The following is a 13,741-nucleotide window of genomic DNA, read 5'->3' as shown; positions in this document are numbered from 1 at the left end:
AATATTGAATGGAATACATTTAAATTTTAGGGAGATTCTTATCATATATATATGTGTGTGTGTGTGTGTGTGTGTGTGTGTGTGTGTGTGTGTGTGTATTTAAATATATACATATATATTTAAATATATATTTATGTAATTATTTTTAGGTATTTATATATCTTGGAATAAAATGTAGACCTCTTCTCACAATTTTTCACTTAAATGAAAAAAGCTTCATGAACTTTGGAAATTGCTTTGAAATTAGAAATGTTTAAATTTTTAGTCTTTTTCCTCACATATTACATATTTTTCAAAATATTGTACTTTAAATCACCATGTAAACTTAGACAATATAGTTTGAGTTCTCCACTCTTGAAAATGCCTATTTCCCCCATCTTCCTAATCAAAGCAATGTCATTTTCTTACTGCTTACAGGTCTCCAAAGTCCTTATCCTAGGATCAGGAGGTCTATCCATTGGTCAGGCAGGTGAATTTGACTACTCAGGATCACAAGCTGTAAAAGCCATGAAGGTGAGAGATCTTTGTAAGAATTAATATACTCCTTTAATGGGTCCAATTAGTATTTTATAATTTAGATTTATGACACTACCTCCTTTCAAAGTCACTATAATTGATATCCTTAACTATTCCTTACACATCTTACATTAAAGAAACTTTGATCACAGGCAAAAATTTTAACTTTCTTAAACTTTTTCACGCCTGCAAATCAAGAACTTCGGCATGATCTCCAAAATTATCTATGTTACCACCTACTTATACCGAAAACATAAAAAGCCACATTTACAGATGTTGCTCATTGTTTTTGAGGCAGTGAGCTTTTAAAATATACTTGTGTTTTGTGTGAAAGAGGGAATTTGGGCTCTAAGATATTTTGAATGCTCTACAGGATGCTTCAGGCATCTATGGTTGAAATGGCAAGATCCAGTTGAGAGAGCAAAGGCATCAGTGCCTTTTGTCCAAGCTATAGAAGTCGCTAGGGGACCCAATTATCTGTCACTAGGGGACCCAATTTCCCCATCTGTGACTTGGGCTGGATGACTGACCAGAATGATTTGGCAGATGTTTACATGAAAAAGAGGATTTGATGCTCACGTTGGGAAGAACACCCTTCTTGTTTCTTCAAAGTCTTTCAAGATCTCCCCAACTCTTTGTCATAGCAAAATAAACCTTTAGAAAAAATTCACTGTACATGTATTTCTATTAAGGAGCTAATCTGGTATCTCTTTGGTGTCCTCATTTCCTTGGATATCCCTATTTTGGTGCTAATCAGCCATCCAGTGGCCATGTGAGCTCTTCTGTGACTTTGCCTCTGGCTTTGCAGTATAAATCCGTTCACCAGAGACCTGGCTAGGAGAAAGCAACGCATTGAAGGTGGCAGGAAACTAGGGCAACAAACACAGAAAAATAATTGGCCAGAATTTTTCTTTTTGTTTTATTCAATATTCTGTAGATGAAGATTTTCACCTGACAGATGTCTGTTGAAAAAAACAGAATGCAGTCCCCAATTACCTTACTCTTCTTCCCATTTGTTTTTATTTTTTAATATTCTTCTCCATACATGCATAGGTGTATACACTCACATGCACATGTGTTTTTTGTGCACATTTTCAAGGACTACTTTACTTTATTGTAGTACGATTCAATTTCTCTTCGTATAATTAGAGGATGTCCAATGGTTTAGATTGGTTAGAAAACAATGTAAGTACATTCAGGGCTTGTAAATACATTTAATTAGCATACTTTTAAATCCTATTTGGTAGTTTTATAAAGGACTAGTATTTTCATAGCTTGTATTTTTTTACGTGCTTTACATCCATTAGGTGAAGTTATACATTTCAACTGAAGAATAGGCATTATTAGATAAAGTATTGTGATTAATTAAGAAGTTAGTAGAAATGAATTCATGAACTAAACATTTTAAAATAATCAGATGGTGCATATATTATAACCAGAACTATATTAGAAAAAAGTTAGAAAATTTATTAAAATAGTTTGAAATTATGTCTAAGTTTTAAAAATGTATAAACACTCATCACAGTCATTTATGGAACTTTACCTATGTAATTTGATTTACAAAAGTAGCTATATTCCTTGTATAGGAAAATAGCTATATTCCTTGTACAGGAAAATATTTAAGTCTGTCGGTGCTTTTCTTCAGTAGTTAGACCTTCTGTAAGTTCTATTGATGACATGTTCTCAGTTTAGACTTAATTATTTAAGTTCCAACCCATATTTTAAATGCATTTGCTTATCTGTATGTATCTGTTCAAAAAAATTAATCATACTTTTTTAAAATCACTCTCTTCACCTCTTGAGAGATGACTCATATTGAGGAAAGGGCATAGAACTTGAATCATAAGGCTTGGATTAGAGCCCTAATTTTGCCATTTATCAGGTCTTTAGCAAGTCATTTAACCTTATTGAATGTCAATTTTTTCATCTGTGAGGTAGAAATTTCTCTTGTAGTCTGGGTATAAAAATCAAATAAATTAATAAAAAAGTAGATTATAAGTTTTAAGGCACCATTTGAATTTAAAGTAATATGAAATATATTTAATATTTTATTCAGATTCTCCCCCAAGGACATGTAGGGCTTTCAAGGATGATTTTTATACTTTCATCTGAATATTTTGTTGATGTTTTAGGAGTGTTCAAAATTGACATGGTAATAGGTAAAATAATAAGAGCCATATGGCCATATTTTATAATAATTATTTTGCTAAGTGTCACACTCATCCTGGTTTATAATGCTATTATCCTTCATAGCTTACATGAAGAATTATTCCTGAGGTATCTGCAGATGTGAGGCATAAGATAGGGCTATGAATACCTTTACACACACACACACACACACACACACACACACACAGAAATTTTTATTTTATTTTATTTTTTGCCATTTGGTCATTTTCTATTAATATAACATGTATACACAGTGTATAATGCTTTTTGTTGAAGCACTAAGGCAGGCATTAAAATATAAAAAGATGGAATTCAGCAGAAGGCTCCCGATGCTTCCAGCAAGAGCACATCATCGTACATTTTAAAAGTACATTCCGTGTTGGTCTCTGACAAACATTGCAAAGGGAGGCTTCTTTGATGTTGCCTGTGGTTCTGTTTTATAGTTCACTAATTTCAAAGTTTTTAAGATATTTTCTTTAGTGTTTTAAGGTCAATTGAGCTATAAAGTTCAGCAGTATTTGTAGACCTCTAGTTAAATTCTATAGACGTTATCTTAAGTTTTGCCTGATGCCTCTAGTGGCAAGGAATTCAGGGTGAACCACATAGGCAGCCAGTTCTTTTTGGATAATTTTGTTTTCAAGCAATTTTTTCCTTCCTTTCACCAAACATTAGTCTTTCTTTTTCTTCCTAGTTCTATTACTGATCTCTGCAGCCCACAGAATGACCTATAAGTTTTGTCTCCCAATACAAACCGTTTGTTTGAGTATGGTCATTCTCTTCTTTAGACTATATGTTCAGATTCTGTGTCCTTTTGTTTTTTCAGGAAGAAAATGTCAAAACTGTCTTGATGAACCCAAACATTGCATCGGTGCAGACCAACGAGGTGGGCTTAAAGCAAGCAGATACTGTCTACTTTCTCCCCATCACCCCTCAGTTTGTCACAGAGGTCATCAAGGCGGAGCGGCCAGATGGGTTAATTCTAGGCATGGGTGGCCAGACAGCTCTGAACTGTGGTGAGTTCTTTTTGGCTTAACTGCAGAGTTTCAGCCCAGGTACTTCTGTGTAATATTTTTTGTTTGAATCCATCTAACAATTATGCTCTGTGTGTTCATAAAAGCCTTTGTTTCTTTAATGTGTGAGGAAGCCATTAGCAAACAGCCACCTGAAAATGTCATGTGATAAATATTACTGGTTTATTTCACAGAACAGCTAAGGTACAAAAAGAAACCTTTTACTTGAATGCTCTGGGGCAGTGAAGTGAGGTCTCCCTCCTCCATTTCAGGAATTTGCTTTTCTGTGTTACCAGCGAAACATTGAGAACTACCATGAATAAAAAATGAGAATTAACATTGATTAAATGCTTTGTGCACTTATGTGTTGGCCCTGTAGCATTTGGCTTTCACATATATTTTCATGATAACACAGTTTAGTCTCTCTGCAATCCCTTCATGCATCTGCTGAGTCCAATACTCTGTCCTTTTTACAGTGCTTCAAATCTTTGGAACTAGATAATGAATGAGAATCTCATTAGCTAGTTGGCGTAAGCAGTTGGTGATGTAATTTATAAGTCAAATATAAAAATCTTAGCTTAAGTTAAGTGGCACGCAAATGGAAACACTATTTTGATTATTTTTAACCCATATAGAGATCCACATCACTGGGATTATTTAAATAAGAGAATCTCAATATAGGAATGGATCATAGAAAGAATGGAAATATACTAAAATCTAGAAGTTCACTGTATCCTATGATTTTGATTAATAAGAATAATAGAAATCATGTGGAGAAGGTGGTAATATAAGTAATAATACCACCAGCAAAATATTTTGCTAGAATGTCTTCAGAATTTTTCTTTCAATTGTTTTTTTTTTTTTTTTTTTTTTTTTTACCTTAAGTACAATTTTATTGTAGACTGTGGTGGCTTTGGAGTTCATTTTAAGGTTAAAAAAAAAAAAGTTGTATTCAGGTATCTGTTAAGAAAGACATAAGAGTTTGAGATTCTAAAAATTGATTATATTTGGTTCTTCCATAGGAGTGGAACTATTCAAGAGAGGTGTACTCAAGGAGTATGGCGTGAAAGTCCTGGGGACCTCGGTTGAATCCATTATGGCCACAGAAGACAGGCAGCTGTTCTCGGACAAACTAAATGAAATTAATGAAAAGATTGCTCCAAGCTTTGCGGTGGAATCAGTAAGGAATCTTTGTTCTGGAGAAACAAGGCCATTATTTGTCTTACATTTATAGGGAGAGTTATTTGTCATGCCTGAAAATAATAGCTAAATTATAATATATGCATATAATTTCTTCCAGAAATGTGTTAGTGTCTCAGAGACTTTGTGTATTAATTACAGCCTTCCATGCTACAGTATTTGGGAGAGGTATTCATATTTTATGAAAAGGGAAGCAAAAGCCCAGAGATGAAGTGGTTTATCAGTGGTTGAAGTGCCACTGAATATCAGATCTCCTGAATTAAATAAAACAAAGAACCATGTAAACTTACAATGCCAAAGTGATTTTTACTTTCTTTTCTGGGACCAGTCACACATCTTGTAGATGGGAATGACCTGCAAATGGGAAATGATTGGATTGAAATTTTCTTGTTAGAATGGAATAAACATTTAAAAATGAAATTATCTAGAAAAAAGCCATTGGATCTAATCAATAAGATTCATGACTGAAAAACTTGTAGATTAGGTGTTTGGAGAGGATAGATTGTTTTGTGTTTTTGTTAATCACTTTCTATCATAGCCTGTGCCTATTGATAGGCTATTATGAGGCACCAACATAAATTTGGCTTGATATATATATCTGTTTTTTGTCCCTGACTTTATTCCTGATTTCAGGCATATACATTCAATAAAGTGGGGGTTCTGGAGGCAGTTTTTGATGCAACTTCCCTATTGCAAAAATAGGCAAATCTTGAGGGAAAAGGGCAACTATTGCCGGGACGACGAAAATGGGCTGTGTGGTTTTAAGAAAAGAATGCTCACAAGTACATACAATGTTTCAGAGCTGTCAGTCAGGAATAGTCCCGGGATAACTCTGCTGAACATTTGGAAAGCTCCTGCCATACATTTATTCTTTCATTGCCAGATTTAATTATGTCCTTGCTTCCTCAGGATGCGAAACAGGCATATGGGAAAGGTGTAATTACACTCCCATTGGTAGTGTAATAATATTCCATGACAGAAAAATATAGCCACCATATGTTGTATTCTGTAAGTTAAAAAAAAAAAAAATCTACGCTTCTGGGACTATTCTCTGACTGAACTTGAAAAATGAAAACTCTTTCTATATAGTATTCCTAATGGCCTATTGCAGGAATACCAAGTTAGTTTCAGCAGTAGAAATCCTTGCATCATGAAGAGATGAAGGCTTTTAAACTGAATTTAAAAATTCAATATGGCTCCCATTCTCAAATTAACAATGATTTCAGCTTCAGCCATTGTTTTATTTTTTATATGGCAAAATAAAATTTACAACAGAAAGATGAAAGAAAAACTTTCAGTGAGTGTGAAAAAAAAATCCTAGAATTTTACTTAAAATTTGTAAAACAACACTTGTTCTTCAGAATGAAATGAAGCAATAATACAACATTTCTATAATGATTCTTCCCAAATGAACTGATTTATCTCAATTGCTAGACTCTGTTGGTGTGGTCTTTTCTGCTAGTGTGGTCAGCTTTTCAAACTTTGAGTTTTTCTCATTGACAGATTGAGGATGCCCTGAAAGCAGCAGACACCATCGGCTATCCAGTGATGATCCGTTCTGCCTATGCTCTGGGTGGGTTAGGATCAGGCATCTGTCCTAATAAGGAGACATTACTGGACCTCAGCACAAAGGTATGTGTTTTCACAGACCAAATTCTTATCAATCAAGAAAACTGATTTGATAAACCCTTTCAGTTAGAGAAAATTATGTAGATGAGAAATGACCTTTTTTCTATTAAAACCACCGTCATGTTTTCTGTAAGTGTTATCCAACAGACTGTAGCTTTGTAAGGGAAATGAAGTGCAGTTATTGACATTGGAGCACAGCATTAGCCAAATTTCTTGGTGAGCTCTCGACGTTCTTGCTAGAACTGTTTTCTTTCCTGCTTATGTATGCTTCTTTTTATTAGATAAGGAGTTTTTTGTTGGTTGTGTGTACTCTCTTCTCACCAAATAGAACGATGCCTGGTGATATGGGGTCTCAATAATTTCTTGCTGAACGAATGAGTGCGGGTGCAGTCAAGAGACCCATGTAACTTACATGATGGTCATGGAAGTGAATCTGACAGAATTATAAGAGCTATTTCGGGGAATGCTGAGTAAATACCAAGCACAGCTTGTAACTATCATTACTTACTTTTTAGAGAGAAACAAAATGTGGCCGTGAGTTGTTGACATAGGATTTTGAGAACAGATAAATAAAATTAAATATATTTAGATAACTATAATGACAAACTTACATGTCAACAAGTTGGATTTAGTGTTTCTAAAGTTGCCAAAAGAAATAAAAAAGGACAATATATCAATATCGGTATTTCTTGTTTCCATTCTAGACTTATGAATCATATATTTAAAGAAAAGACAGGTTTATAGAAGATTTTTTTTCTAGAATATTAGATGTTTCCAATATATTTAGTATTAGTAATCTCATTATTACTCCCAGTAGTGACAATGTGTACTTATTCTTTATTAAGAATATATATTTTACAGTATAAAAAAATTCTGAACACTGAATTGTTTAAAAACATTTACAATGAAAGCAATTTGTGGATGGGATAAATTTTAATGATTTACAATTCCTCTAAAATAATCAGTAGGGCATTGAGTGTTTTTTTGTTGTTGTTGTTGAAAACCTAGCTTTTCCCTTGAAAATAGTTACTTGTATCATTATTTCCTAAGCTACCCCTTATTCTCTTGATATTATGTTTACCACCTTCAGAAGCTGCAGTAACTCACCTAGGTCTTAGTCTTTTGCACAAAATCTGAGACTGGAAAGAAAGAAGTTGAGGCAACTTCTCATTTGATCTCAGTTGTCCTTGTGTCCAAACATCCAGCCTAGTCTATTAGAATGCAAAAAGCTTTCCGAAATTCATACCCTTTGTTTCACAGATTTCCTCTTTTAGCATGCAATCCTAATGACAAATTAATCATTATTAAATTGTTAATGCTGGTTACAGAGTTTCCTAACCACTTTGAAAACCTCATCATAGGCAGCTGTGGGGACAAATGTGTTACATTTTCCATTGCACATGGTGAATCCTATAGTGTTGACTGAGGTTAAACAAATAGTGTTGAGACGCATTAAAGAAAAACTAACATTGAGTTATTATTTCATTATACTGCCTGCTAATAATTTGAAAAAATTCACAGTACTTTCTCTGGTTACTTTCTCTTCCTTTCTCACTGCTATTACAAATCAAAAACATTATGAGACAAAGGGACATTTCTGTTGGATTTTCAGCCACCAAATGTCCTAAGGTCAAAGACTTCCTCTTTCATATTTTGGGTTCAGTATTCTACCCACCAGTGCATACTCAGTAAATATGAAATGATAATTATACTAATTCATATCTGTTTAATCAGGCATACATGATATATGACTCAGGGTATTTAAGCACTTAGGCGGTGATTAACCATAATAATAGTTGCATATGATTCTTCTAATTCCCAAGTTTCGTATGCCATCTTGGCTAACTGTTTACAACCATCATTATCTCCTTTCTTCTCCTCATCAACGTCAACTGACTTTTATTGTGTATGTCACTGTACAAAGCACTCTCAGCTATTTTAGAGAAAACCAGTCTTTAGACTTATTTTTCCATATTTATTCGCACTTATCACATTTTCTGGTTTCACAGAAGCCTTGCTGCTGAAATAATTCCATTTCCCTCTGCCTGATTGCTCAATTATTTTCTCTTTTTCCTAAATTAGTTCGATTTAATGTCATATCAGCACTTTGAATGGCAAGCCTCAATAATGTAAATCAAGCGTATTCACTGCAGGATGCTATTCCTAGTACCTCACTGATTTTCTGACACATTGTGCCTTCTGGAGCACTGAGGAGGATGGAGACTAGGCTTCAGACCATGATGCTGACCGGGATTCAGGCCAGGGCACTGTGCCAAATATCCATGTTTAAACTAGAACCTTTCCTTACTCTTTGATGCCTTGTGTCACCAACTTCCAGGCCTTTGCTATGACCAACCAGATTCTGGTGGAGAGGTCAGTGACAGGTTGGAAAGAAATAGAATATGAAGTGGTCCGAGACGCCGATGACAATTGTGTCACTGTCTGTAACATGGAAAATGTTGATGCCATGGGTGTTCATACAGGTAGGCAAAGAATCTTTAAGAATAATAGTAATGCCTGCGTTCACGCTTCTGATGACCCACAGCCACCTTTATTGAGTTCTTTTCATTAAACTACTATTCTTAGCTGACTGACTAGTGATAATATTCTACACAAAATAGTATTTCACAATATTGAAAATAATCTCACGTTGATCTCATGTTTGATCTTCACAAAAACACTGTGAAATAAGTCAGGTATTATCCTGATTTCATTTGAGGAAGAAGTCAAATATAAACAATGTAGTGATGGTAAACTATGTAAGACTTGGTGTTGAGAAGTAAGAAATGAGGTTAAGACAGCTTAAATCAGATGAGGGTATTAGTTACCAAGTGAATGAGAAAATAGCCACAAGTAATAGGTGAAATAGTTTTTTTTTTTTTTAGGAAGAGAAACTAGTTAGACAAGAGGACAAAAATGATGACTTAGGTTTCAGAAATGTTAGCTATGAGGCATGGGTGGAATTCTCAAGAAGAGGGTTGATAATGTGGAGCTGGAAGTCAAGAAAGGGGAATAGAAATAAAAAAGCTGATGTAAAATCATTGGCAGGCATTGATGTGAAGGAAATAATTGAAGCTGGAAGCAGAGACTAAGTATTCAAGGACATAGGCATAGAAAGAAAGACAATAGGTTCAAGGACTGAACTTAGGAACTGTTTAGATTTACAGTGCAGGAGTAAGAGGAAGGGTTAGTGTTTAAGAAAAAGAAGGGAGTGATAGAAAGAAAACAAGTAAGTCAATACAAGAAAATATTTTATAAAAGAGCTTTGGTTTTGGTTATATCAAATGCTATGAAAGGTCAAGAATTAGGATTTTAATGTGGGGTTTTGAATATTCAAGAAGACAGTCTTAATGCAAAGTTGGTTATGGGACTCATATTGATAAGAATTATATGGCAATGAGAGAGATGATGACTTGGGAAACTTTAAAGAAGTTTAGTCATGTAAAAAATGAGAGAGATGTTCTTGTGATTAATAATGTAGGGGGACAGGCTTCTTGAGCCAGTAGAAGCCTGAGAATGTTTGTGGGCAGAAGGATTGGAGACTAAAGATTAAGAGATCGAAGATGCAAGGGCTATGACTAGAGAGGAGTAAGACAATGGGAAGGGATGAGATGTGGAAAACAGATGAATGAGTCAGTCTGGGTGAAGAGGAGATGATGTTTGTAGAAGGGAGAACTTGAGAGAGAGAGAGATTTTGAGATGAAGAGAAGAAACTGAAGAAGTTAATGTCAATCTGGTAAGTAGATGACTGAAGCCTTGATAGCTAAATGAACTTGGAAAGGTTAGAGGGGTTTCTGTAAATAATGTGTTGGAGCAATGCACTGCCTTGAGACAATTATTTTCCCCACAAACCCTTAGACTAAAGTGTGTCTTGTATTACACAAATAGATTAAGTCACTAAAGTTAGTTATTTAGATATGCTACCAAATAACAAGTGTTGCTTGGATGTACAGGTGATTCGGTTGTCGTAGCCCCTGCCCAGACCCTCTCCAATGCAGAGTTTCAGATGTTGAGACATACTTCAATCAATGTTGTTCGCCACCTGGGCATTGTGGGTGAATGCAACATTCAATTTGCCCTTCATCCTACCTCAATGGAATACTGCATCATTGAAGTGAATGCCAGACTGTCTCGAAGCTCTGCCCTAGCCTCAAAGGCCACTGGGTAAGATCAGAATGATTGACCATGTGTTTGCAGATCCTTCACAGATAGTTTTGGAAAACTGACAGCTAGTGGAAGACTGTGCTATGTTTATAAGCTATAGTCCCCATTTCTGTATGCTGGCTGCAAATCATTTAGGACCCTAAGGACATGGTTATTAATGAGCTTGCTGCCAGATTGAAGCAAATGATATTGCTTGCTGGCTTTGTTTGCTGGCTAATCATAAACTAATCAAAATCTGGGTGGTCAAAGCAGGCTGCGAAAAATCTGCTTCCTAATTGCACTTTGCAGATATTGTTAAAAAGTGAAAATTAATTCTTAAATTTAGTCCTCAACTGGTTTCCTTCAGGTGTATAGTAAATGTCAGGTACATAGTATAGTTTGCTTGATTCAAATATTCAAGAAATTATTTTGTTTTAGGAAAATCCACAGGATCAAACATTGCAAGGTTTTTCTATAGATAAAGGTTGCAACCAAATAAATGAATTTGCTACCCATTTAAAAACTTCTGGCAAGCATAACTGGAGGGAACATTAAGTAATACCTTTTGTTCCTATTAATATATTTAGCACATGGCATTTAAATTACATGGCATTTAAGGGAACAAAATAATTACATGTAAAGATTTTTTTTTTAATATGGCTACACACTGCTGCATGGAGTAGTAGTAAAATACTACCCTAAGCAAGAGTCAGGAGATGTGAGTTCTCCTCCCAATTCTTTTACTGACTATGTGACTTTGGACATGTCATTTATTGTCTCTAATCAGTTTCCTCATGTCGGATGGGGGAGATGTATTACAAGACTCATATGTAATTCTATAGTTCTGTGAATTATTTTCTTAATTATAATCACCAAAACAATCCAGTGAAGTCCCTAGAGTATTAGTTTTTTTTCCTTTGTTTTCTTTCTTTGTTTTCTTTCTTTCTTTCTTCCTTTCTTTCTTCTTTCTTTTCTTTCGAGAGGGAGAGAGAGAGAGGACATGTGAGTGGCAGAGGCACAGAGAGAGAGGGAGAGGGAGAATCCCAAGCAGGCTCTGTGCTATCAGTGTGGAGCCCCACATGGGGCTCAATCCCATGAACCCTGAGATCATGACTGAACCGAAGTCAAGAGTGGGTCACTTAACCAACTGAGCCACCCAAGTGCCCCTCTAGAGTGTCAGTTTTGTAAGGAAACCCAAGTTCAAAAATAATTTGGAGACTGATCAAGGACCCTAACTTTCAATTACTACATTTTCTGGCCGTTGCATACCCCATAGTACCAGCTAACTCAGCTGTCTTCCTAGGTGCAGACATGTATATATCTTTTCAAGAGTATTTTTCAGATTCTCATCTTAGTGGAGCCTATACACAAGTGAGCACTTTATCAAGGAAGCCATTGATTTTGGATTAAAGAGGCAAAGGTTGGCAGTTGTAGCCCTGAATGTCAGGCATAGAGAGTGAATTCTTTTGTGATCTGTGCCTCTCTGCTTTATCATGGCTCACATTATTTTATAAGTGGCTATTAAACCTTCATACAGAACAGAGAACCAGATGTGTTTTATACCCTGATGTGGAGTAATACCAGAATTTCTAAGAAAGAACAATTTATGTTTTGGGTTGTTTTTAACACTTATTGCTGAAAGAAAAAAATATCTCCTCCTTTATAGCTACCCGTTGGCATTCATTGCTGCAAAGATTGCCCTAGGAATCCCACTTCCAGAAATCAAGAATGTTGTATCGGGGAAGACATCAGCCTGCTTTGAACCTAGCTTGGATTACATGGTTACCAAGATTCCTCGCTGGGATCTTGATCGTTTTCATGGAACATCTAGCCGAATTGGTAGCTCTATGAAAAGTGTAGGAGAGGTGAGTCCTTGGTTTATTCTTCTATTTTATTCTTGTTCTCAGTTATTTTGTCAAATCCTTAACATTTTGAAAGTCTTAAGGTTGCCTAGATACTGGGTTCTTGACTGGAGGATAAAAAGGAATTTCATTTCTTCCCTAGTGTTTCAACATCTCTCTGACTGGTAACAGAAGGCATTTGTTACATGGCCATTTAATAGATCTTAAATGCTTCTGTTTAAAAGGAAAGGCCATATAGGTGGATGTATAATGTATTTGAGTATATGAAAAAACATATTCATATATACACACAAACACACATATATAAAACTGAGTTATAATGTATTTATAAACAAATCTAGAAAATAACATGGTATAAAATGGTGCACCAAAAAGATCACTGAACTGAGGTTAAGAATTAAATTTTAATCTATTCACATAAATTGTGGCTTTATCCTCCTTGGACTTCACTTTCTATATGTCTAAAAGAAAGGGCCTGGACTAGACAGTCTGTCATGTCCCATCTAGCTCTAAAATTCAAAATCGAGAAGCGCTTCTTTCATTATATTGAAATGGTCTAAGTGTTTAGGACCTTTAGATTTTTCATAATGTCCTTTTATACTATTTGATATTAAAATTAGCTTTTGATTATCCCATCTTCAAAGATGCAGTGCTCCTCTGTGCAGGAGGAAATAAAAAAATTCAGATCCCTGCCTCTGACAGTCACCCCTTTCCTTCCCCACCAAGGGGTTTATTTCTTCTTAGATCCAGTTGGCTTGGCATAAGTGGAGATAGCATGAGCCAAACTAAATGGGCTTCTGTTTTATTTTGGTGTTGCCACTTACTAGCTAGAGACATTCATACACGACCCTGGTCTTCAGGTTTTCCATCAGAAAATTGGAGATGATAATACCTACCTTGTGGGGTTCTTATAAGGTTTATGATTAATAGATGTAAATATTTAGTAATGTCTTTTAAGGTAGATACATAGTGCATCCCCAATAAATGTATTCTTTTTTAAACATTTTATTATTTTTATTATATTTTAAATTTTATTTAAATCCAAGTTATTAACATCTAGTGTATTAATGGTTTCAAGAGTAGAATTTAGTGATTCATAAATTACATATAACACCCAGTGCTCATCTCATCAAGTGCCTTCCTTAATGCCCATTGCCCATTTAGCCCATCCCCCTACCCCACACCCCTCCAGCAACCCTCAGTTTGTTCTCT

At 35.2% G+C, this 13,741-nt stretch overlaps 1 protein-coding gene across 1 annotated transcript in view; it reads left to right on the top strand.

Annotated features, from left to right (window-relative positions):
- The window catches only part of CPS1 (carbamoyl-phosphate synthase 1), a 127,956-nt gene that overhangs the window by 43,910 nt on the left and 70,305 nt on the right, over window positions 1-13,741 (top strand). Inside the window, exons 13-19 of the mRNA XM_060623367.3 lie at window positions 418-513; window positions 3,509-3,698; window positions 4,718-4,875; window positions 6,399-6,527; window positions 8,863-9,007; window positions 10,478-10,688; window positions 12,334-12,532. Coding sequence (XP_060479350.3) covers window positions 418-513; window positions 3,509-3,698; window positions 4,718-4,875; window positions 6,399-6,527; window positions 8,863-9,007; window positions 10,478-10,688; window positions 12,334-12,532 — 1,128 coding nt within the window. The remainder of the gene's footprint in view (window positions 1-417; window positions 514-3,508; window positions 3,699-4,717; window positions 4,876-6,398; window positions 6,528-8,862; window positions 9,008-10,477; window positions 10,689-12,333; window positions 12,533-13,741) is intronic.

Source organism: Panthera onca, chromosome C1 (assembly GCF_046562875.1).
Source record: "Panthera onca isolate mPanOnc1 chromosome C1, mPanOnc1 haplotype 2, whole genome shotgun sequence".
Lineage (NCBI taxonomy): Eukaryota > Metazoa > Chordata > Mammalia > Carnivora > Felidae > Panthera > Panthera onca.
Note: the sequence above shows the minus strand (reverse complement) of the source record. Positions and strands in the feature narration are given on the sequence as shown.